Raw genomic sequence first — 26,382 nt, forward strand, 5'->3', positions numbered from 1 at the left:
TCATTGCACTCAACAGCCCTGAGCTCACACACTATCCTTTTTAAATTGCCAGTGTGGTTGGGACCAGCCCCATTATTCATCAGCAGAAAGGAATGGATTTCATAGAAGGTCCAGGTGCCAAGTCATTTAAAAATGCCATGAAACAAACTCGCAGAGGCTTTTATTCATCTCTTGAGTTTACTGTTATATATCGGCCTCACATAATGGGCCTGATCCTGCTACCCTCAGCATGGGTGCAAGCAGGATCAGGGCTCAGCTCCATAGATAACTGTTAGATTATCATCATGTCTGTAGCATGCAGCTCTGAATATCTGGCAGCCTTTTGTGATTGCAAAATATCTTTTCTATATTCAGTCATGGGATTTCAATAACGTAAACACAAAAAGCACGTCGTATGTTCACTATATGTATATATCTTTGTGATATGAAAGATAAGCCAGGAGCATGGGTCGAGGAGATGCATGTTGTTTTCAGAGCAAAGGGTGAGAGTCCAGAAGCAAACTGGTTAGCAGCTGCTTTGTGAAGACAGTTTAATTCAAGCACACAAGCAGAAGAGCTCTCTGCATTTCAGAGGCCACTTCAGAACTCAGCCATCGCAGCCAGGCAAGTGAAATTCACTGCTCATTTTGTGTTTCACACACCCTTCCAATGGGTGATCCATCGCAGGTATGAGTCTAGTACAACTACCAGCTAAAGAAGTTAGGTGCCTAAATACCTTTGAGGATCAGGGCCTTTCCTTAATCTCAACTAGTAGAGAGTTATACGTTTAGTGCTGGGGGTCTCAAGTGCAACTCCACCCGGGTGACAGCCCATGATGGTGACCATACATACGAATATTCATTTACAAGCATTTCATCATCAGAATGGAAGCCCAGTGGCTGAGGACTTTGATGCTTAACTCTCTAGTACAGGGGTAGGCAAACTATGGCACGCATGCTGAAGGCGGCACGTGAGCTGATTTTCAGTGGCACTCACACTGCCCAGGTCCTGGCCACCGATCCAGGGGAGTCTGCATTTTAATTTAATTTTAAATGAAGCTTCTTAAATATTTTTAAAACTTTATTTACTTTACATACAACAATAGTTTAGTTATAGATTATAGACTTATAGAAAGAGACCTTCTAAAAATGTTAAAATGTATTACTGGCACGCGAAACCTTAAATCAGAGTGAATAAATGAAGACTCGGCACACCACTTCTGAAAGGTTGCCGAACCCTGCTCTAGTAGATGTCACATATACCATCCAAGCTACCTTGGGTGACAGGTTTTAAAAGCTGGACAATGCCAGAAGAGTGCTGACAACATCCTTATTCCAGTCCCTAGTACAGGAGATGAGAGTGCTCTGCTTTCAGAACATGCAGAGCAAGAGGCAGACAGACAGAACGATTCAGTCAGAGTAAATGATGAGATATTTCAGTAGGCAGTTTACACTCTGCTCTGTTTTCACTTCACTGCTCTGCTCTTTGTCCTGGCTTAAATAAGCACCTACAATGGTTCAACTGAATGCTCCAGCGACTCCGTTTTTAAAAAGAGGCACTGCCACGCTAAACAATAACAGGTTGCTCCATCACTGCAGCTGATGGGGCAGCATCTGTAATTATTATGTTGGTTACACATGGGGGAGACTTGTCATTCAGAATGTAAAAGCTACATGGCTGCTTGATAATATACTAATACTCTCCATCTAGCAAAAAATATCTATTTCCACATCAGCATGTCACTGAATTCTCTGAGACAGAAACATTTATCATGACGGTTTGGGCTCAGTCTAAGAGACACCATTAAGAGCCATTATAAATTAAAAGCCATCCAGCAACCCACTTTTTAAAGCATTAAACATGATGATGAGTAAATGCGAAGAGTGGAGTTTGCCAGAATTATACATTTTCTTTTGATGGCTGTTTGATTTGTCTTCTAGATCTGACCCATGACCTTGAGACAAAGGAACTGGAAACTCACCAGCAAGGTAAGAGCAAAAGCTTTTCCAAGTGGTTTGGGATTTGACAGATGGGCCAAGAGCCACAAGGCTGATGGGAGGGATAGCTCAGTGGTTTGAGCATTGGGCTACTAAATCCAGGGCTGTGAGCTCAATCCTTAAGGGGGCCATTTAGGGATCTGGGGCAAAAATCTGTCTAAGGATTGGTCTTGCTTTGAGCAGGGGGTTGGACTAGATGACCTTCTAACCCTGACATTTTATGTAGGAAGGAACATTTCAAGCATCCACACAATGCCCGACAACAGGATTCCACCATAACCTGGAGAGGTTAATATTAGGGGTTGGAGTGTAATACACCAGCTTTGTGACTGTTAAGTGTTTTTCTCTAGCGGCTGGTCTACAGAGGGAACAAAGGAACTGTTACTGCTACCAGCTAAGGGTGTAATCTTTCAACTCAGTGCGTAGAGACCTGTATTTTTGGAGCTATTGCATCAGGGATGTAGATGCAGATCCTCAAAATGTTGTAGGTATATATGGTTTATCTAATCATATGTTCATTTGGCTTCACTGCTGAGACAGCTAACTGCTTCTGTTTGGGAGGATGATTTTGTACCGTAGACCCCTGTCCATATGGAAGTGATCTAAGATTGTCAAACTCATGCAGGCCACCAGCCACTCATCAGACATCAATAACTTTCAGTCCTGCTTAGAGCTGGTCAAAAAGCAGAAAAACAGTTTTGCTAGCCATTTCAAAATGCCAAGGTTGCTTCTATTTTTGTTCAAAATAGATCCATTTTGGCAACATATTCAGTGAACATTTTAAACTATTTTACACATGTCCCCCTTGCAAGGGAATACTGACAGAGCTCCCATATCACACCTGAATGACTCTTTAGTGCTCAAATACCAAAATCCTTTCCTGAAGATCACATCGAGTACAAAACATTCTGATAAAAATGTCAAAAAACAATATAATGAAAAATTTCTGGAAAAAGCAGAAAATTTCAAGACCATTTTCCCGAACAGGCCATTTTTTCACAAAAAAAATCCTTTTGTGTGAAAAATGTCAGCCACCTCCAGTCACTACCCACCTCGGCTGAAGCTGAGCTGCTAAACTATTCAGAAGCCATCCTGTCCGACTGAGGGTTGCAGATCTATTGATTCCATGTTCACACAATTACTCTTCCAAACTGCAGCACATGCACCAAATCACGTGTGCACGTGGAGTTGGAACGGCGTTGTCCCTTGCCCGAGGGCTCTGACAAGAACCCTTCCAGGTCTCCGTTCGAAGGCGGACATTATCAAGGGCTTTTGTGACCAATAGCAGCAAAGATGGAGAAGCAGGTTTTTAAAAAATCTGCCATTAAAAATGTATTTCTGAAATAACCGGGATGACTCTATATTACCTGACTAATGAAGCCACGCGCCTCTCTCTTCCTGACGAGGGCTCTGATGTGAAGAAGCCTAGGGAAGGGTCAGCGAGTGACAGCTTCTGTGGATCACAATGGGGATTATACACATAAAATAATTCTGTCACGTGATTACTGCTAAAGGCCATTTCAGTCTTAATAAACCTTCTTAAAATAGGATGTGTTTTCCAGTGGTCAGAACAGTGGTCTGGGCACTAGGAAGAACTCCTGGTTTCTGTTCCCAGTTTTAGGTCTACTACTCACTTACTACACTAGGTGGGGCAAGTCGTGTGGGGGCAAATTTTCAAATGTTCAGCACCCACAATTGAAGGCAGATTTTCGTAAGAGCTCATCTTCCATCTGGGCACCTAACTAAGGGCCAGATTTTCCGAAGTGTCTAGCATCCACAGTTTACACTGTGCAACTTTTGCCCAGATTTTCAAAAGACCTTAGCACAGGGGTCGGCAACCTTTCAGAAATGGTATGCTGAGTCTTCATTTATTCACTTTAATTTAAGGTTTCGCGTGCCAGTAATACATTTTAACGTTTTTAGAAGGTCTCTTTCTATAAGTCTATATAACTAAACTATTGTTGTATGTAAAGTAAATAAGGTTTTTAAAATATTTAAGAAGCTTCATTTGAAATTAAATTACAATGCAGAGTCCCCTGGATCGGTGGCCAGGACCTGGGCAGTGTGAGTGCCACTGAAAATCAGCTCGCGTGCCGCCTTCGGCACATGTGCTATAGGTTGCCTACCCCTGCCTTAGCAGCACCTAATGTATTCCTAGTGTGCTGAGCTCTTTTGAAAATTCTAGCCTTAGAGCCTGATCCATCTCCCCCTGAAATTCGATGCCCAAACTCCTATTGATTTCACTGGTCCAGGATTGGGCCTTTAATCCCTCCATATGTCTGTTTATCCCTGAGTAAAATGCATGTAACAATATTTGCCTTCGACAAAGAGCTATGATGAACGTCTACAGACATGCAGAAGTGCTGAGAATTGGACCCAAGCTCTGTCTAAAGCTGGAATAATTTCTCCTGCCTGATTTCCAAGGGAATAAATAAGTTGTTTAAAACTGGCTCACCCACTCTAGAAATTTACTTTGGGTAGTGGGAGGGTGGCCAGTCAAAGGACTCAGAGAAAATCTGGGGATGCGCATGGCATGAAGGAGCAGCCACTTAAGTAAAGTCTTGGATTTTGATTGAGTCTGCTGGCTTATTGTCTGCAAGTGTCTCTTCATTCCTCTCCTCCTCTTGACATTGTTCTTTGGTTGTAGCCTTTTTATGTTGGTGCAGATGGAATAAATGCAGCTATTCTCCCACAAACACGCACCCAATGTCTCCACCTCCTTATGTACCCTCCTGCAGAATCCCTTCCAGGCTGATGCTGGGGGCGGCTGGTGAGGGACTGCAGATTGCAGAATGTGGGTTGCTGGTCTGAATGCACCCTAGGCCAGAAGGGACCAGAAAGTCTGGTGTCTGTTGAGTGGATCTGTGTGAAATGAGGTTGATGGGTCTTGGTCAAATCCACTACAAACCCCCACTGCAGTGATCCCTAGTTGGCCCCCGGTTGGCGGGGTCAGCAAAGAGGCCAAGGACTGTATGGGTCACAGAGTCCAAACTCCACTCTGCTCTCCAGAGGTCTCCCCTGCACATGCAGGGCAGTTATCTCCCTCAGGTTTTTCTCTGTCTACTCTGCACAAAGCACCAGGCAGCACAATGTGACCTGCCGGAGAGGAGATACCAGGGTGAAGTGTGATAGGCAGGCAGACAGACTGCATGTATGACACAAGAAACAGGCAGGCAGCCAGCCCAGATAGGCAGACAGATAGATACGATAAAAACAAGATAAGAAAGAAAGAAGGAAAGACCTCGTGCCCATTAGACACGCACACACAAAGAGTCCTACGGTAGCTGTATTTTTCTACAGTATAAAGAATGGCAAGGATCTGATTTCAGACTCTTGAATCCCACTCTAAGAAAGACTTTCAATATATTTTTGTCCTTATCTTTTTGTCCTCCATCCCTCCCCCTTTCTGACTCCTTTCCCCTCCTCCTGAATAGCAGTTCTCTTGACATCCACTCACTGAGAGGTGCAATTGGCCAGGGAGGCTGCCTAGGTCTCAGACACCATCTGACCAGCAGGGGGCACTATGTGAGCAGTAGACCTCCTTTTATCCCTTGGAGGGTGAATTTGAAACAAGAGATGCCTTGGTGTGGGCTTTGGATCCAGTCCTAACACACTGTGCCTCCCCATTCATGCCGTGGCTCTCCCCAGCGAGCCCGACTCATCCAAGCCCTGGGCGAGAAGAGACAGAAAGAAATCTGGAGCTCTCGGTCCTCTGCGCTGTTTTCAGCGCCTGGCTCTGTCCAATTAATCACACCACGTTGTGCAGGGCTGGGCAGCAAGGCAAAGCGAGTTAGCTGGGGGGCCCCTATTCGGACAGCCACGCCAGGGATCACACCTGCCTGTCCCGGAGTGAGGGGGCCAGCGGGCAGAGATGAAGCATCTTGAGAGGAAGCAGAGTGGGCTCAATCCTACCTGGGAGTCGGCGCCATGACCCAGGGTGTGAATCAGGGCAGGGTTTTGGTATATCAGACATGGGGAGGGAGAGATGGAGAGGGAAGGAGGGGGGAGGGGGTTGGGAAGGAAGGTGTGATGGGTAGGGAGGAGAGGAAGAGGAAGATGGGGGCGACTGGGAAACATGGCATCAGACTAGGGAGGAAGTGGGGTGCCCAGATCTTTATCACCTGCAGCCAGTCAGCCCTGGTGCGGCAGAGCGCCACCGGCTTTGGCAGTCGGCAGCGGCACTCGCCCTGCCTCCTGGCCAAAGGCGAGGTGCCAGCGTAGGGCAGAGCTCTGGGCGTGGACTGGAGCAGGAATGATAAGGCGAATGGAATGCAGAGGGACCATCCGGGTGATGGGACTGGCTGAGTCCAAGGGCTTTAATGCTCTTGCCAGGCCCTGAGCTCACTGAGCGAAACTGCATCACCCACAAAACCCCCACACGCCTCCAGCTCTTTTTTCCCTTTCAGCCCATGACAGCAGCAACGGCCCTGCAAGAACCATGCTTCTTCCTGTGCATGGAGCACAGGGCGGGGAGTCCTGGGAGCAGGGTTCTGCTCCCAGTTTTGACCCACTGGGTGACCTCCCTGGGCTGCAGTTTCCCCATCTATAAAATGGGGATAATGAAACTTGCCCCCCACCCCCTTGGGAAGCGCTTTGAGACCTGTGGCTGTATTGTTACTCTCTGTTCTCGGAAAAGCAGGGACTGACTAAGCCCGGTGTGGATGCAGATTCAGGTATTGTCACCAGTGGCACCTGGTGCTGCTAAACTTAAGAGGTCTGCCACTTTCTCCGCCTCTTAATGATGAGCTACTCTGCTGGACTCCCTTCTCCCAGTCCCGTTGGTTGCTATTCATTCCAACCCTCTAAAGTACCTGGTCAGTCCCAATCCCCCTTGGGTGCTTGCTGCTTGAGAAAAAGCAAAAACGCTGCAATATGGGGCTTTGACGCAACCTACAATTCTCAGCAAATGAGAGCCCACAAAACTGAACAGAAGGCAGGCGGATGCCGGCTGACACACATGAGAGCTCGGGGCCTGATTCTTGAAGGGGACTGACTTCAATCAGGTGTTGGGTTTGCTCAGCACCTCTGGAAAAACAGTACAGATGGCCATAAACATTAGGAAGTGCTGATATGCACATATGAGAGGCTTTTGCAAGGTGCTGAGGGCTCTCAGCTCCCATCATCCTCAGCAGAGGGACTCTGTATCCAGGGAAATCAGGCAGGGCCACTCTTCAGAGGTGGGCCCCGGGTGCAAAGTTTAGCTGCAGATCTGAACGTTCCCAAGTTTGCTGAGTGGAGGATGGGGATTCAGCGGGGTGGGTGCAAGTCCCACCCGCTGCTTTGTGTTTCCAGAATGCTAATTCTCCTTGTGCCTCTGAACTGCAGAACTTAAAGGCCTTTCATCGTCACCAGGACTGTTGCTCCTTGAATTCGTAAACCCAGCCCCTCTCCTCTCCTGAGTCCTTCTCCCAAGTTTCAGTCTCCCAGTGGGAGGAACAAAGCTGCTAAACCGAGCCAGCCACTCCCATCAGTAGCTGGCATTTGACTGTCAGCGCAATCCAGGCTAAACGGATTACACATGTCCTCCCTGCAAAGGAATACTGACGGAGCTCCCCTATCACACCCGAATGACTCCTTAATGCTCAAACACCTGACATGGGGCAGACAGGAGCAGTCAGACGGGGCTGCTGCCTCCACAGGATTCTTGGATGCAAATGTACATCGTCAGATCTGTTTTGCTGCCTGGTAGGTGCAATCGGGTGGCTGACTCACTGAGTGTCCCCACATGGGGTACCGAATTTCCTTGAGTACCACCCACACAGCTCTTCCTCGCTTCCAGCACTTCAGCTGCTTGTGAGCAGCAAGAGCCTGTTCACTATATTTATGGGGCAACAACCCAAATTAAGATGCCATCAAATAATTGCTCTTCAAATGCCATTTATGTAATAATTACCAGCTGCAACTACCTCCCCTTCATATTTCATTATAAAGCATTTTTCCTCCACAGCAGACACTTAAGAGCGGAGGCCATAAAGGCAGTTGTTGATTATAAATGATTTAAACAAGCCCGTGCATATTTACCAGCACAGATTGAGAAGTAGCCCTTTGACGACTGGCCAGTTTCTCAAGAAAGTGGTGGCCTTCCGGGGCTTGCAATGAAATCAGCTAGGGATCAGGGAGGGTTAGCAGCTCAGAGGCAGGGCAGGTGGACACTCAGGCTTGTCTCACATGTTGCCATGGTCCACACCTGCCAGGAAGGGGGAGTGGTTAGAGTCCTTGGCAGTACAGCTATTCTGGGCTGCAGGGCATCCAGCTATAAATTAGGTCACCTTTGCCTTCACTCCTCTTGGGTGGGGCCTTCTGGGCCATGCACCATGAGAGGTGCAGCACAGAATCTAGCCTGAGGCCTTCCTGTGTCTCAATCCCCCATCAGTAAAATGGGGATAATCATAATTATTATTAATTATAAAGTACTATTATTTGTACTGTGGTAGCACCTAGGAGCTCCAGACATGGGCCAGGGCACAGTACAACCACATTAAAAAGAAAGTCCCTTCCCCCAAAGAGCTGTCCTTCCTTTCTCCCACCCTTTGTCTGTCTTGTCTATTATTTAGACCAGTGGTCACCAACCAATCGATCGCGATCTAGAGGATCTCCTAGTTGATCACGATTTCCGGCGGTGCAGTGGGGCTGCGCGCCGTTCCTGTCTGCAAGCACCGCCCCCGCAGCTCCCATTAGCTGGGAACGGGGAGCTGCGGCCAATGGGAGCTGTGGGGGCGGCGCTTGCAGAGGGAGAGCGCGCGGAGCTACATGCCCCCTGCCCCCTCCCTCAGGGGCCGCAGGGGCGCGTTGGCCCCTTCTGGGAGTGGCGTGGGGCTGGGGTAGGCAGGCAGCCTGCCTTAGCAGCAGCCATGCTACACTGCTGACCAGGAGCCACCGGGGGTAAGTGCTGCCCAGTGGGAGGCCACACCCCAACCCCCAGTCCTGAGCCCCCTCCTGCACCCCTCACCCCTCATCCCCTCTTGTACCCTGAACCCCCTCCTGTACCCCAACCCACAGCCCTGAGCCCCCTCCCAGAGCCAGCATCCCATACCCCCTCTTGCACCCCGAACCCTCTCCTGCACCCCAAGCCCCAGCCCTGACACCCCTCCTGGAGCCAGCACCCCCTCCGGCACCCCAACACTCTGCCCCAACCCAGAGCCCCTTCCACTACCCAAATCCCTCCCAGAGCTTGCACCCCTCACCTCCTCCTGCACCCCAACCCCTTGCTCCAGGCTCAGCCCAGAGCCCCCTCCGACATTGCGAACCCCTTGGCCCCAGCCCAGAGCCTGCACCCTATCCCAAACCCCAAACCCCTACCTCAGCCCAATGAAAGTGAGTGAGTGTGGGGGAGAGCGAGTGACGGAGACGAGTGGGGATGAAGTGAGCAAGGTGGGGCTTTGGCGAAGGGGCAGGGCCTCAGGGAAGCGGTGGGGCCTCAGGGTAGGGGCGGGGCAGATCCTGGCTTGCCCTTAAATTCAAAAAGTTAGCTTGGGCATAAAAATGTTGGAGACCACTGATTTGGACTGTAAGCTCTTCGGGGAATGACTGTCTCTCACTAAGTGTTTGTATTATGTGTATCTGGATGGAGATAGACAGACTCACCCACCAACCTACCCCTCAGGATTGTTCCCTGCAGTATATTATCTAATGCTTTGCCCAGCCCAGTTTTAAATATCTCTAGCAAAGAGGCTTCCCCCAACTTACTTTTGAAGACTATTCCACAGGTTGATAGATTTTCACTATTGGAGAAAACATCACACGATTCAGCCTAAATGGTCCTCTCTTTCCCATCACTCCTAGTCACCCTTCTTTGTCTCCTCTTCTCCTTCACTGGAGTTTCCTTCCTTCAGATATTTGTGCATGACGACCACCCTTAGATATGCACCTGTCTGTCATGTTTAGACAATATACTAAAAACCATCCAGATCTAAAGAAAGGAATCAGCAGGCCTAGGATGGGATAGGCCTTATCTCGCCTAGGCTAAAAGGTGGCAACAATTGTGATTGCCTCTGACCTGAGTGGCCTTCCCTGGGCGCAACCCCTTGAAGCAGTGAGAAGGCAATGACCATGAGAAATATGCCAGTGGGAGTTTTGACCCCTGGTAGGGACAGGTCAAAGGGTAGGCACCAGATGAAAAGCAGTTCTCTGAACCTCCAGGTTGAGGGGTTGAGCTACAGGCCAACAACCTATCCTTGTAAACAAGTTAAGTTATAGAAACGCAAAGGAAGCCATTCCGGCAAACAGTGTGGTAGACAGAGACGGCAGAGACTGGTTCAAGCCTTACCTGATGACTGACAGTGTAGGAAGCCATCAGATTCAGACCCACCAGGAGACCTGAACTGATGATGTAGATACAAATCGACCAGATCGAATGGTGCTAGCTGAGGATCACGCCCCATGTATTCTGTATCCTGTTACAAAGTACCTGTGTTAGCAAGTTCCCCTTTCAACAGAAGCCCATTATAGAAAACAAAGTAAAATCTCCCTGAATAAACCCCGCTGTATATGACCATTTGCAAAGGCCAGCTGCAGTATTGCTGAGCAAGGAAAACGTCACCGGGCTCCGTAATGAGTTATTACCGTGCCTGTAAAAAACTTCATACAGGTTATTTTTCTCTGTCAGGTATGGGACCATTCTATGTGGCCGTGTGCCTCAGGCAGACCTGCTCCATCTCAGGATCGTACATTGTATTGATGCCGAGTTTGCAGTTAGGGAGAGAAAGTGAAGGTCATGCAAGCTGCTTCTTGTTTCTTTTCCTTTTCATTTCAGCTTTCCGAAATTGTGACTTCCATAAGCATGGCTATAGCCTTTTGCAGCAGATATAACACTGAACGTTGGACCTTTTGGGGCCACAAAAGCACACACGTGCACTGCTGTGTGTGAACAATGTGTCCACAATTGCTGCATGTACAAGCGCTGCTGAGTTCCACCCCAGAAGTGGCTGCATTTAAGTGGCAGATGGTTGCTCTATTTATATAGACTTGGCCAAATTCATTACCTTGGTTGCTCTATGATTTGAAAGCAGAACCCCAGTGGCAGAAAGTTTGCCTAGATGTGGGGAGAGGCACAGTAGCACAGGCTGCATGCCCTACCACCCGCCTCCATGGCCTAGAGACAGTCAGAACAACCTACAAAATGGGCAAACCAGGCAGGGAGCAGGCAGGGTCTGAACACAGAGGTGATGCACTGATTTAACACACCTCCCGGGATGCCACCACTGGCAGGGGTCATACAAAGCAACCTTCCCCTGTACTGATGCAGCTGCCCCTGGTGGGAAAGGAGGTGAATACTGCACTACCAACACCCAGCCCTCAATCTGCACCTGGCTTTGGGATCTTTCTGCACAAAAGTTGCTTAAGGAATGGAGCTCAGGATAACGATTGTTGCTATTATCAGTGATAGTTCAAACTGTGCCTGTTTCATAGCTCCCACAGTGAATACACAACTGCTAATTATCAAGTCTTCCCTTAATGGTGCCTCTGTCAAGCAGGGAACGAGTAAAAAAACTGTTTGGTGCTGAAAAGAAAACAGTCACGTGATAATTCTGTCCAGGGCTGGCTGATGCACTGGGGGCTAATACACTCACTTTTCCCCTCTGGAGACCCTGGTTCAAATCCTGGTCAAACCCCATGTGAAAATAGGCGGGGCGTTCTAAACCACCATGTGATTCACAATCCCTGTTCAGGAGAGGCCTAGCATTGGAACAGTGGGGCCTTTTAGAGCAAGTAGGGTGACCAGATGTCCCGATTTTATAGGGACAGTCCTGATGTTTGGGTCTTTTTCTTATATCTCCTATTAACCCCCACCCCGTCCCAATTTTTCACACTTGCTGTCTGGTCACCCTAAGAGCGAGTTGCACTGGCAGAGCTGGTGGGTGGAGGTTTGCCCAGCAACAGCTTGCACTTATGCCTGGCTTGAGTTAGTTTCATGAGCAACAAGTTCATAGGGGGGAAGAACAGAACATTTTAAGCTACAAGGCTTGACTGATGTTTGGAGTGATGTGGCTACCTTAACATTTAAAGCATGAGCGATTGCTAGAATCTGAAATGAGCCTAAACTGAAACTGCAGCTCCCTATGCCCCAAAACACTGGGAGAGTTTGGATCATTTCTTTAATGCTGTAATGTTTCATGGTGCTGTACAGACACACCGTTTTCTACATCATTTGCCATCTTGATTAGGGTCTCATTCCAATCAAGAGAGGACAACCTCTCCCTTAATCATTGTAATTCAGTTTTTCTCCCCGTGTTAGGTTCTCACCTGCCGCAAAAGTGCTGACATTTTTGAACCAACCAGAAGCAGCAATGGCAGGATAATTCTCAAGACAGCTTGTTCTTAGGAACTTTCCCTCCCAGTTTTGTAGCATTAAGAGGTTCAGGTGAGCATATGCCCTTCAGGATACCTCTCCAAATCAAATCACAATTCTGATCCTTCCAGGTTCTACCCACCGTTAATACACTGCATAAGAGCACTCGTGTCTTTGAATCTCTCTTACCTTTCTTGTATTCTGAGGTGATGCGAAGAGTAGAAGTAAGACCTTTTCCTAACAATGGACTTATGCACACACAATAAAAATGGTCATACTTAGCACTTACGTCGTGTTTTACTTTTGCAAAGGAAAGATGGTCCTGTGGCTAGGTGGGTGTCAAAGGAACTGAGATATATTCTTGGTTCCACCACAAACTTCCTGATGACCTTGGGCAATCGCTTCATCTCTCTGTCCCTCAGCTTCCTCGTCTGTAAAGTAGCAATAATTTCCCTGCCTCAGTAGGATGCTGTGAGGCATCATTCATTAATGTTTTAAAACCCTCTGAGATCACCAGGCAGAAGGGATTATAGAAATGTAAAGTATTATCCAAATTGCTTTACAGATATTAACTAATGAAGCCTCATCACCACACCTCTGTGAGCTGGCTGAGTAAGTGTCATGTTATAATCACGGCATACACACAGAGCAATTAGATAAAAACATACAATACTCTTGCTGGAAAGTTGCCACATAATGCGACTTTATTTCTTAAAATCCAGAAATTTAGCACACAAAAACTAAAAGCAGAGCGAGAGAAAGCAGGCTGCTCCCTAAGGCAACGCAGCATAACTCACCTCACCTTGCTCTAGGCTACCTCTCTGCAGACTGACTGCTGTGCTGAGGAGCCATATCACACACTTCCCTACAGAGCCCTCTAGCCTGCAAGCAGGACCAGGAAGAGCTTTTAATTTTACCAGTTTTCAATACACCACATCACTGTCCCCACCTACGGGGGTAGGAAAATGAAACACAGAGAAGACAAGGGGATGTGGCCATAGCCACAAAAGGGGCCAGATCTATCTATCATAGCGGTTCTCAAAGTGTGGGTTGGGACCCCAAAGTGGGTCGTGACCCCGTTTTAATGGAGTTGCCAGGGTTGGCGTTAGACTTGCTGCGGTCAAAACCCAAGCCCCACTGCCTGGGGCTGAAGCCGGAGCCCCACTGAGTACTGTGGGCCTGGCACTGAGGCGTGCTGAGTCTGCTAGCTACACCACATGCTTCACAGATTTTCCCATTCTCCTTGTAATGCCAGGCTCTGTTTTTTGGGCAGCTCCGACATGACTCAGAGGAGGCCGGGCAGAGAAGCCGTCAGTCATCAGGACGAAGTGTGGGAAGGGAGTATTGGGGTGGGAGCCGCTGAGAAGCTGGCTGCTACATCCAGCATCTCTGTTTTAAAAGTCCTGTCAGCACTTCCAGGCTCCGTCAGTCAGTGGCTGACAGGAACCGAAAGAAGGCAAACAGGCTACGCATTATTAACCCGGGGTGACTGTGCAGTGAGCAAACAGGCACAGAGAGAAATGCTGACTACGCGCAGAACACACGGTGTTCAGCAGATGCTTGTCACGCTGAGGGATCCAGTCACTTCAGGGCGGGTTCTTCCGTCCGGTGGTTGGGGTGCACCACAGCAGGGATCAGACCTTGACTGGACGGGACACTAGGGGAGAGACTCCGAAGGAGAACGGGCTAGTTGAGTAAATCTCTGCACGCCACAGTGGCTATTGACTTTGATCTTTCATCGGAATACAGACGAGGGAGGCTGTTGTGTGTTTGTGTGGTGGGTGCGCAGCTCCACGGCTGCTCTCACCATCCGTAATAAAGATATTGTGCAATGACTTGACTGTGCCTAATGCGAGCGGGGGGTAGAGAGGGGGGACACCTCCCAACAGTCCCGGGCTTTGTGGGACCGTCCTGCTTTGACTCCCAAGCCCTGCACCCCGGTCGAAGTAGAACATTCCCCCCATTCAGTGGTACCCAGGTTCTGCATGGTGCATACCATAGGCAGGGGCAGAGCTAGGGAGGGGAGCTCAGAGATGGGGAGGGATGGTACCCCTGGGGCGGGCTGGTCTGGAAAGCAGGGGCTGAGCCTGGTGTGGACACGAGGACCAGCAGCTGCAGTGGGGATGGCTCGACGGGGATTTGCGGTGCCCAATGGCGTTCCGCTTTAGCCACTTGAAATGCTGGGGGATATGGTGAAGGGTCGCGTCTGCTTCCTTCACAGAGCGATCTCAGGCTAGGTCACAGAATACCAGCTATGCGGGGGGACGCCAGGTGGCAGCAAAAGGGATTTAACCAAGCAAAGCCAGCAAAATTAATAACAGACGGCCAAGGCAGGGTGAAGCCGGGGTCAGAAGGATACAGAGGTGGATTAAAGGCATGTGAGTGCTAAGAACTGGGGCATGGCATGGCTAGGTGGCTTGCTGCTATTGCAGCCAGCAACAGACCCAGGTCTCCGTAGTCTCAGTCCACTGCTCTGACTATTAGACAACCTCCGTAGGGGTCCAGACGCACCAAAACTTTCTCCGTTCCCCTCTCTGGGGCAGACTCTTCCTCCCAGCCTAGCATCCGCTCCCGGCCCACCAGAGCCAGCCTGATACGTTTTTGGAGGAAGTGAGAAAAGCACCTCGGGTCCCAGGTGGGGACATCAGTTTCTTAGACCTCTCTTGCCATTCCCCTCCCCAGGAGGCTGCTGCTGCCCCTCTTACCCCTGCCGCTTGCTTTCCTGTTTACTTTATTGCCTCCACTGCTGCGTTAGCCGCTTAGCTACCAGGGGGGCACCGATATGTAGGCACAGCCCTCCCCGCTCCCTAGGGCCAGGCCCGCAGGCTGTTCCAGGCAGCAGTGCACTGTACATACTGATTTCTCACCCCCTCTTTACCCTAGGGACTAGATCCTAGTTATTATTTGTATTATGGTAGCACTTAGCGGTCCCAAGCAAACAAGTTTATTGTGCCAGGTGCTAGATAACACATAGGAAAAGACAGACCTTGCCCCAAACGTCTTACAATCTAAAGAGACAAGCCGGAGAAAAGGTGAGCCTGGGTCCAAGTTCATCCTTCAAAGCCAAGGTCTCTGAAAGCCTAGTCCAATGCCTTTCCAGCGAATAGCCCGTTTATGGAGCTGGATCATTTATACCGGGAAGCAGGGGATGGGAACTGATGCCTTCTATATCCTCAAATGTAGGAAGCTGTAAAAGTAAGTTTATGCAGGTCCTGCCTTATATCACAAGCCTGCCTCTTTCCCTCACCCCACTCCGGTTTCGGAAATGGTATTCCTGGCTATTGCCTCGTCATACAGGAGGATGGTAGGTTTGAGGCTGCATTTTCTTTTCTCTGCATGCTCTAGAGAACAAGCCGTGCCCTACCAGTAAATCTGTTTGGCTTGAATCAACAAAGGAGCTGACATAGGTGTGGCAAATTCACTGGAAGGCGGCCAGTCAGAGTGGATATGAAATGGGTTTAGAAGTCAAATTTTGGGTGTGAACCTCAGAGCAGCATCTGCTTTGAGAACGTCTGGATTCTACAGTAATTCGTGCTGGAGTCCTGTTTGAGGGTGGAGATGAGAAAGGAGAGACCTAGATTCTGCCTGGTGTTTCCCTGGAACTTGCCACAAGTGCAAAGTGCCAGGGACAAACGTGCAGAGAATCCTCCCTTCAGCGTTCACTCAGCTTAACCCCGGAGCAGATGATCACCCCTCCTGCTTGCGATTTGAAAAATGATACAGGGCTCTTCATGTTGTGACTAGAACTGCCAAGAAAAAAAAAATCCTAGTGCTGCTACTGAATTACCAACAATATTATTGAGCATTGCTAACGGCAAATGTTCACTGCTCAGAAGGGTACACAGGTACTGGGCGAACCTTAAAATATCAGGGCTCAGTTTGCAACGGGTGGATTAATTTCTGCCTTCCATTGCACCCGTTCAACCCTCAGGAGCAAAAACTGGCTCGTGATCTGTGTTTATACTCCTCTCCACCTCTCCATCATTAATGTAACTGAGGGCGAGTTGAGACAAAGGAACATGATGTCATTACCTCTGCTAGAGACTGTGAGCATGTCTCCGGCCTGAAAACTGGCAGACACCATTAACATTTTTTAGCAACTGCTTTGTGTTCGTTCTTAGGGTTTTTTTATTACAAAGCTCTCTCTCTTCTTTAATATCCTGCCCTTTTTATGAATCTTGACCGGTGACAATCTGACTTCCTCTTCTTTGGCGTCAAAAGCTCCACGTTTGCAGCTATGCAACATCATCAACTTCACTGGACTCACTGGCCTAAAATGAGTGTAAGAGAATGGAGAGCCAGCCGGATATGTTGCAAGGGTGATGCTTAAACCAAAACTGAACAAAGGCTGATCCATGAGGGTCTGCCTGGGTGTCTAAAGCAGCCGTGTTCACCAAGACTGGGATTTTCAGGGGAACCAAAGGGATTTAGGCACCAAAATCATATTTAGTGTTAGGTTTCTTAGACTCCCTTGAAAATCCCAGCCCCATTAATAAGAGGATAGAGGGGAAATCTTCAGTTCCTTCATAGATAATGGGAAATAACCATGAATGCAAAAAAAAAGAAGCCCAAAACAACAACTACCAAACAGCATATCAGTGAAAGGTTAATAGAACCATAGGAATTTCCACAGTGGATCAGACCAATGGTCCGGCTAGTCAGGGTGCCTCGTTTCTGACGGTGCCCAGAACCAGATGCTTCAAAGGAAGGTGCAGGAATCTCATCAGTAATGGACAATTATGGAATAACCTGCCCAGAGAGGAAGAGTCTTCCTAACAGCAGCTAGCAGTTGGCTTGTGCCTTGAAGCATGAAGGTTTATAGTGACATGGAGAGCTGCTTCTCCAGCTCTCTCTGGGTACAAAGGACAAGTCCCTTCAGCAAAGCAAAAAAATGCACATTATTTTTCTACAGCCGAGGGTTTTTATATGTATTTTTTTCCTCCTTAGGTTCTCAGTCAATCATGCTGCTAGCTCCTCTGTAATACTGGATTAACATCCTCCATTCTCTCTAATCAGGTTGTGTAGTATCTGGAAAGGGGTCAATGACACCTTCTAATACGTTTAGCTGATTGTTTTGGAGTATTTTTTTCCTCTTCTTCTCCTGACCCATAAACTCCATTGCAGGGCTCAGCTCCGAGGTCAGCGCTAAGAACACACAAGCGCAGGATTAAATTTTGCAGCCAAAGAATAAAGTCTCCCATTCATAAAATATCACTGTATTCAGCACATCAAGCAGGCTTGCTTCATAAGATACCATCATCGGACTGAAGGTTCTGGCTTCAGCTGTGTATGTGATACATTTAAGTGAGAACAGTAGAAGTGGAAAACGGATACTGTGTTTGGGTCAAGATTACATTTAAATTAGGGGTGAGGGACATAGTCCTTGTTTCAAGGGACATGTTATTACTTTAGTGCCAGAGTTATCTATGTTCCACACAAGTTTAGCATCCCCTTACTTTTATTTCTGACAATTATTTACATATGGAATAAAGAATCGTGAAACAGAGGTTTTAAAGGAGTCATTTGCACTAGGGGAATGGGACTCGCAGCATTTCAATATCCTGGATAATTTTTGTTTATGTCCCTCAATTTGGATGCAACCTACAGGAATTGTTGAAAGGCTCCATATATCCCCTGTGCTATCCTGTCCAACCCTTCCCCGCCCTTCTAATTCATTTCACTGCAAACTAATGATGTCATTTTGAACACTGATTATTGTCCTGTTCTCCTTAGATGACATTGATCGGGAACTGGAGGAGAAGTGCAAGATCATGGAAGCCCAGCTGCATGAGAAGGAGAAGGATAATCTGGAGCTGAGGAAGGAGCTCAGACATAAGGAGACCCTGGTGTCCGCGCTGAGATGCAATCTCAGGAACAAGGAGAGGAAATTCCTTGAGGAGCTGAAGAGAAGAAGCCACCGGGTGACTATCCTTAACACAGAGCTGCAGAAGCAGACGGAGGCTGCTGCTTATCTCTCCTTCCAGCTGCATGCCACCAAACAGAAACTGCATGGCTCCCAGCAAGGTGGCAAGCCCCCCTCTGACAGGCCTCTGGACAAACCATTCCCCACGCAGCCTTCCAGTGAGACGAGGCCCAAAAAACGAATCCACAAGTCTCACGTTCGGAGGCTGGTGACCGACTACTCCTATAGCAAGGGAGTCATCAAGGACTCCTTCCAGAGGGAGAGGATGAGCAGCTTCGAAGAGGCAGACCCCATGCCCGACCCAGCACTTTTTTTATACACTAAAAGGCACCACGCTCCCCATCGTCAGAAATTTGAGCCCAAAGCCCAGGCTCTTAACAGAGCAGGGGCTGATCCGAGTGACAGTGCAGCTGGGGGCTCCAGCCTGCCGAGACCCTCCTGTCTTCATTCCCAGGAGCAAGCGGAAGGTACGAGCACCAGGCCTTCAGCCAAACCCAAGCCCTGGAAGGGTGAGAAAGGCAAACAGCCGGGATCCAGCCCCAGGAATTCAAAAGGCTTGGAGTAAAAACAAAGAAAGCAGAACAGTGTGGCTACTAAATGCAGAAAATGAGTTTGGCTATACCAAAAAAGAGACTGGGGCCTACAAAGATTTCTTCCCCGCCATCCCATCAAGAAGTAAAAGGCTGTTCCGTTTGGATTCCCTCAAGGAGCTAGAAACAATCTGGCTCGTCTAACATCTCCATTCAGGATGACCATAGAATGGCTGTCTTATCCCAAGGGATGGTGGGGCAGGGGAGCGGGAGGGCAAGCAGTGCTGAGGGCATTTTGAATGTTGTTCTGGAGTTGACTCCAAGAGAAGATGGGCACAGATGTGGAACGTGGAGAGAAGGTTTGAGCGTGGAGGGAACGGTTATTAACAATTGTCTAGAGCGTCCCTTTCGTAAAAATTAAGATTTCTGAGACTAAAATCTCTTACCGTTATTGTTGTCATTGTTCCTTCTAGATAAAATTGTTCTTATTTTCACTGGCACTAGGTAGCGGTGGAAGGTGGCAGGGGTGGGAGTGGGGAATGGCAGAATTGCACATAAAGCCATTCACTGATGGTGAACGTGGCAATTGGCAGGATGTGCCAAACTCCTCCTTGGTTCTAACTTCATGACATCACTGGAGTTGGGATAGGGATGAATTTGGCCCAAAATGTCTAATATAAGGTATTCCAGGTTCTGGAGAATGTCGGCAGTTGAATGACAATCGGTCAAGTTAGTCTAAGAGGGATTTTTAAATCATCTGCAGAAACAGCATGGCCAAGCCAATCGAGTCTGAAATAGTCACTCAACAATGCTGAAAGACATATTTTCCCTCTTTTTTAATAATTATGCAAAACTGAATGGACAAGATTTTGAAACATGATCATTGATTTTGGGCACCTCCATTTTTTGGGGTGCCCAGCATGAGATATCTCAAAGGGGTCTGATTTTTCAGAAGCTGATCTGAAAATCAGGCCCCTTTAAGTTATCTCTAGGTGGGCACCCAAAGTCAATAGTCATTTTTGATAACCTTGACCAATTATTTTGTTTTGCATGTTATTACAGCAGGTTTTCTAAATGTGTCCTAGTTACTCCACATTCCAGGCAGAGGTCTCTAGTAATCAGTGTCTGTTACTACTGCTGCTTAGACACCAGGATTTTGTTTTTAAGTTAAGTTACTAAGCATGCAATGGTTCCCCACTGAAGTCCTGCTCAGAAGACTAAGTAACCAAATTAGTAACAAGCTGCTTGAGGATGAGATCTCATACATTGCAAACATTTTGTGGCAGAGCCAGCCACTCGTTTCTGCTGTGATACTGAAGGGAAGTTATAAGGAAACTACAAATCTGTCTTCTCTGGGGCTTGAGCCCCATCTTTCTAGATAGGTACTTGCATGGTCCTCTATACCATGGTATCTGAGCACCTTCCAGTCATTAATGGACTGTATCCTCACAACACCCCAGGGAGGTATGGAAGTGCTATTCTTATCCCCATTTAACAGATGGAGATCCCAGGCACAGGGTAGATCAAGTGACTTATCCAAGTTCACCCAGGAAGTGTGAAGCTGAGTCAGAAATGGAACCCAGGTCTTCTGAGTCCCAGCCTAGTGCCCAAACTACGAAATTACCCCCACCACACACACTAACCCCATTAGCATTAACAGGACCATTTCCATTGATTCAGTGGGCTTTGGGTCACATCCTTGAAGAGTTCTTATGCTCATGATGGTTAGGATTGTTGAAGCACACTAAGATGCACCGGTGCGTGTTGCGTTGCTAAGCTATTTATGTCCACTGGGAGGCATAAAGCTGTGAGCGGGGTCCTACCTGAGAAGTTGTCCAATAACACATGTCCTAGAACATCTGTTGCTATTGTACTAGATGTCTTCTATTTATTTACAAGCTATATTTTCAAAATGAAATTCAGAAGTATCTTTTGGTTGGTTGGTTTTGTGAGGCTATGAAAATGTACAGAAGGAAAAAGAAGCAACAAGAGATAACTGGAACCAAAGGCAGGGCCAGATTTCCAATGAAGCACAGCCTAGGGACACCTTAGCTCTCTAAAACTGTGTGCAACACGAAGGTCAGCTGTAGGCGGGGGGTGGAGGGCGCTGAAAATGCTGTGCCTAGAGACACGTAAGGTGTCAATCCAGCCCTGATCAAAGGGTCTAAAAATGGCCCTTTGTTGAAGAGGTGAGATCATCTGATTTTTCTCTTGGCCCTTCCAGAAATTACTTTCATCTTCCACGGTCCCTCTGACTCTACTGCTTCACCAACCCCAGACCCACAGAGGCTCCTACTCTGCCCTGTGGACCATCTATGGTCACTTCTTGATTCTCAAGACCCTTCAGAAGCTACAGCCTTCTTGTTCGCTCACCGACCCCCTTATGGTGTTATCCTTGGACCTCAGTGAATCTCTGGTACTTTTCAAAAGCTCCCTCAGTCCTCAGGTGTGTCACTTCAAAGAGGTAGCACCATCCATTCAGCACTACCTAACTTCAAAACGAAAGGCATGAATAAGCTCAAGGCTTTAGCCTCCAATATAAAGCTCCAAAATCTGTGATGTGCCTTTAGCATCTTGCAACTGCTTAACAATTACAAGAAGGAAAAATTATTGTGAAGATTAGACAGAGGGCCACGTTCTGATTTTAGGACTTCAGTGGATGCTCAGCACCTTGAAGGATCCTCTGTTACTCTGCAGTAACTGAGAGCAAAATTTTGACCCATGTAGTTTTTGACGACCTGTTCTAACCAATTAGCTTTTTTTTTTCTCTACACCCTCCTTTCTATTGGCTACAGGAAGTGTGGCTAAGTTAGTGGCTCTGATTGTCTTACGAGTGCACAAATACATGCCTAGGTTAAATATTACAAACAGCAAACCAGTCACTTGCTGTTTTGCTATTTAGGGACACATTTGCAAACACAGCAAAACTGGGCACCCATTTTTTTTTTTTTTTTTTTTGCAGGCATGGCTGTTTGTGTATGCATGTGTGAATATCTAGTAACCAGGGCTAAAATGCCAGGCCTATTAAAATCAATGGAAATTTTGCCATTGACCTCATTAGGGCCTGGATTTCATCCCACATATCCAGCTAGCTACTCAATTTGCATGTGAATATAGGTGTCTGCAGGGAAATAATGCAGACTCCATTTTTCCAAAGCCCGTTTGGAACTTCTTAGAAAATCTGGTCCTAACTGACCAGCCCTATTTACCAATAATTTGAGTTCGCCCATGTAGTGCTCATGCATATGATATGCATTCAAATGTATCTATTTTTGTAGTGCAATATTTATATATTATATTTAAATACTTGTATCAGTTTCTAGGTAACAATTACTAGCCCAACTTTTTGAATTATAAAAATAAAATTCAGAATAGAAGATTTATTCTATTGAGACAGAAAATTGCATTTTTGTACCTTTTCTTTGAAAGAGAAGATTATCTGTTCCTTTAAATCTTCCCTTGCCCTCTATGGGATATGTGTTCTTGACCTGTGTTCTTTAAACGCAGTTTTGAATTCGGTATGAAATGCCATGGCGTCATCTGTGAAGACCTCTCTATAGCACAGGACTGGTTGATCAATTAAGCCCTAAGGGCGAGATTTACTAAGGTATTTAGCGCCCAAAGATGTAAATAGGTCCAAAGTGTGATTTTCAAAAGTGCCTAAGCTTGTGAAGCGCCTAAATCCCCTTAATTTCCATGACAGATGCCTGCTTTTGAGTATCGCACAAGGTCCCTATCTGCACTTTGAAAATCTGTCCCTAAGTGTCTGACCACTTCCAAAGCAAGGAACAGAAGGATGTAGGAAAAAGAGACAGAGCTGCACCTCTTAGGGGATGTCTACACTGCAATCAGATATGTGACTGCAGCATGCATTGGAATAGCGACACTAGCTTTAATCCAGCTAAAAATAACAGTGTAGCTGCAGTGTCACGGGCATCACTGCAGACTGTACAAGCACGTCAGGGACACTGGGTGCGTACTTGCATTGATAGCCTGTGCTGGAGCCCATACCGCTACGTCTTCACTGTTCTTTGTAGCCAGGCTAGCTAGACAAAAGGTAGCGTGGCTCTGCCAGCACGCGCTGCAGTCACACCTCTAACTGCACTCGCTGCAAATGGGCAGGAGTAGTACAGATAGCCAGTCATTTCAGGGCCCTTTACTAGATTGCTAGCTGCCTTCTGTTTTTGAGAAACAGCTCATTAGACTCCTTCTATTGACTCACTACACTGAAGTAATAGACTGTCATTTTAGATTCCACGCCAGTGCTGTTCAAAGCTGTCTTTGTGCAGCAAGTGTTCGCTGTAATCACTACACTGGGCATAGCTGTTTCTTCTGCCAGCAAAGCTGCTAGGGCCATTTATTTCTCCTGACAGCCGTACTTGATGGCATGAACAGGGCATCCTGTTTGGATCTTGCCTCCTCTTCAAGGTCGTCTTCCCCTACATTTTCTAATCACTGCTCTGCTACTACTTAGTCCCTGGAGGTGTCAGTGAGCGGCTGAATTAGTGATAACCCATGTTGCAAGTTTACACCTGGCAAAGGAATAAAATGAGGCTTAACTAGGGGTGTGAGGAAGGAGGAAATAATCCAGGGCGATTATCTCATCCTATTTATTGCACTAGCCGAGCAGCTAGTGAAAGGAGATCTGTAACTTTGATTCAATGGGCATGCTAACGCTCACCCTGAAATGTAGCAGGGAAGGGGGGGATCCACAGAAGAACTTGGGCATTGCAGCACCTAACTTTTAAACACCTACAAAATCCACGAAAAACACCTTGCTCGACTTTGTCATCCGGGCTCCCTATACAATGAATGGGGAGAGAGAGGCGCCTAAGGATGCGATCCACAAAAGCCAGCCTGCTAGGCGGGGAGCTGCCTAAGCTAGCCAGTGGTGCTGAGGATGGGTGTGTCCTAAACCCCATCCCATCTCTCACAGAAGTAGGTGCCACCCCCATCGTTATTGTTAGCCCAGTGGTTAGAGCACTCCCTTGGGATGTGGGAGGCCCAAGTTCAAGTCCCACCTCTGCTGGGGGCGATGGCGGGGAAGGATCCCACTTCTCCGAGGATTTCTGATGTCAGGCTCCCTTCTGTGGAAGCTGTTGCAGTGTGGCTCCGTAATCAAAGAGGGGTTGGAGCAGGGGGACTGGATTCGGGGTTTCCTGCTTCCCAGGTGGGGGCTGTAACCACTGGGATATAGAGTCATTCGCCTTCTGTCTGACCCAACGACTGTTCCGCAGTAGATAAATACTAAAACAGTCAGTGGGCCAGAGAGAGGGAATGACCCTGTAGCCCAGTGGTTAGCCTCCCGGCTCAGGGCCTGCAGGCGACTTCGGCGGGGAAGCGCCTATCTTCCCCTGGTTCCAGATCGCTCTGGAGCTTCGGTAGGAGATAGGCACCCGGCTGCCTAGAGGGAGGTAGCAGAGCACGTGCCCAGAAGCAGAAACCTAGGCACCTAGGGAGTCGAGGACTTTTACCCTGCCCCGAAATAACTTAGGCGTCGAGTAAGTTCAGGTGCCTACAAGATTCAGTGGGAGTTTTGTGGATTGCGGTGGAGCCAACCCCAGGACTTAGGCACCTAAGTACTTCCATGGATCCCGCTCTACGCGATCCCCACATTACTGAGAGTCCAGCTCAGTCACTCCACTGAAATTGTACCAAATTAATTAGTTTGTATTGAAAGAAAAAAAAATCACACAGGAATTCCGGGCCTCATCCCCAGCTGGGATAAACTGATGCAGCTTCAGTGAAGTTAGTGGAGCTACACCACTTTGCACCAGCTGAGGATCTGGCCCCAACGATGGTGTTTCATCAGTACATGCTTCCTTGTGAGACTGGGGATACCATAATGCTCATTTTGCTGGACACAATTCTCTTGTTTGTTAAGCTTCTTATCAACTTGTGGCTAAAATTGCCTCAGAAGCCCCTGCAAAGAGGTCTTTGGAAAAATCAGGAGCATTTATACTAGACATCCAAGTTGTTAACAAAAGAAAAATATGCACGCTCTAAGGGACACCTACTGTATGGGTCCAGTTTTCTTATAACGCTATGATGAGATACTCTGTTGTCTGTTTCTATTAAGGGTTATTAAAAAGAGAAGGCCCTCTGCTGGCAAAGCAATGTAATAAGATTTCTACCATATAGTGAGCACGGATTGTTCACTATCCTGCTCTGATGAAACAATCTGCGGGAGAGCAGTGAAAGCAATAAGCAATTTGCATTGCACTGTGGAAAATTATAGCTATGGAAATGCAGTATCCCTTCGACTTGATTAAGATTTGAACCTCGCCTTTGTAAATGGTTATTTCTCTCAGGTTCACAGAGGTTCTGCTGAGAACATTTCTTTCTTTGTGTGTGGGGGGGGAGAGATTAATACCAGAGGAGCTAATAAATTCACTGTGTACTGTTTTAGTTGGGTTTTATTTTAGCGGTGATTTGCATGGCTTCTCTTTTCATTTCTGGATAACCCTAACGGGCAGACTCAGTTATTATAAAATCATTGATGCAGAGACTGTAGCAGACTTCAGTATAAAAGAGAGAGAGGATACAATAGTTCTCTTTTGTAAATAATTTCCTACCAATCATCTATTTCTCAGTGGCTGGTATGTAAATGGAACAACTCCATCTGAGCTGTAGGAGCCTTCCTGCTTTCCTGATAAGTGTGGGCTCGTTCAAGGAGTTTATTTAATTTCCAGCTCTCTTCAACCATCCTTCCCCTCCTCTGCCTCCTGCCCACACCTTCCCTTTAGCTCTGCATGCAGGCTGCTCATGCTCTGAAGCCAAGTGGCCATACGCCTCACCAGCAGGTATCACTGCAACCCTGCAAAATCCTGATCAGAGATTACATGGAGGTGGCAGGGGGAGGGCACAAATCCCATTAGCCATAAAGCAACAAACATACAAAATGCATGCGATATTGGGCCTGATCTTTACCTTGCTTAGACCATTGTAACCCCATTGATGGCGATGGCATTACTTCTGATTTGCACCAGTGCAACTAAGGAGGAGGCGCAAGGACAGGTTTTGATGAGCCATAGACAAGACAGAGGAGCTAAATGGAGCACTTTCTATTCCTATGAGCTAAATCCTGAAGCCCCTACTCGATGTTCATTCACTCATGCCTCTGGCAAAGCTCCTGCTGACATCACTAAGGGTTTCATCTAAGGGTTTCTTTTATTAAAAACCGAGGGCTAGATTGTAATGCCCACTCAGATGGGCAAGATCCCACTTGCCATGATTAAGGATATTGCAATCTAGCCCTGAGTAAGGACATCAGGATTTGCCCTTTATTAATAATGTCGTTTGAAGTTAGTTGTAAAGACCAGACCCTGCAGCCCTTTATGTGGGAATTCTTGCCTAAGAGCTTGCAGGATAAGCCCCTAAACTTCATTATTGGCCTTTTTATTCATTGGTGTGTTTTTGCGGGGAGGCTATATATAAATATATATTTAGTTTTGAAGAGAAAACACTATGCTCGAAGCAGATTTGTTGAAAAGAATCTATCGTTTTTTAATCTTTGTATTTATATAAATGATCAAAAATTAAAGTCGGTGGTCCTCCTTTTTAATCTGAAGCGTCATGTTAGACACAGAGAGTCCAAAGCAACAATGCACACCTAATGAAACACACATGTTTTCTAACTACGGTTGATGGGTGAGCATGTTTGTA

General features: G+C 47.3%; 1 protein-coding gene across 1 annotated transcript in view; it reads left to right on the forward strand.

Moving 5' to 3' along the window:
• CCDC92B (coiled-coil domain containing 92B) overlaps positions 1 to 19,079 on the forward strand; it is a 57,215-nt gene extending 38,136 nt beyond the window's left edge. The window contains exons 3-4 of the mRNA XM_044993840.1: positions 1,920 to 1,967; positions 17,998 to 19,079. Coding sequence (XP_044849775.1) covers positions 1,920 to 1,967; positions 17,998 to 18,752 — 803 coding nt within the window. The 3' untranslated portion in view covers positions 18,753 to 19,079. The remainder of the gene's footprint in view (positions 1 to 1,919; positions 1,968 to 17,997) is intronic.
• The last annotated feature ends 7,303 nt before the right edge of the window (positions 19,080 to 26,382 follow it).

The sequence above is a fragment of the Mauremys mutica genome, chromosome 19 (assembly GCF_020497125.1).
Source record: "Mauremys mutica isolate MM-2020 ecotype Southern chromosome 19, ASM2049712v1, whole genome shotgun sequence".
NCBI classification, from domain to species: domain Eukaryota; kingdom Metazoa; phylum Chordata; order Testudines; family Geoemydidae; genus Mauremys; species Mauremys mutica.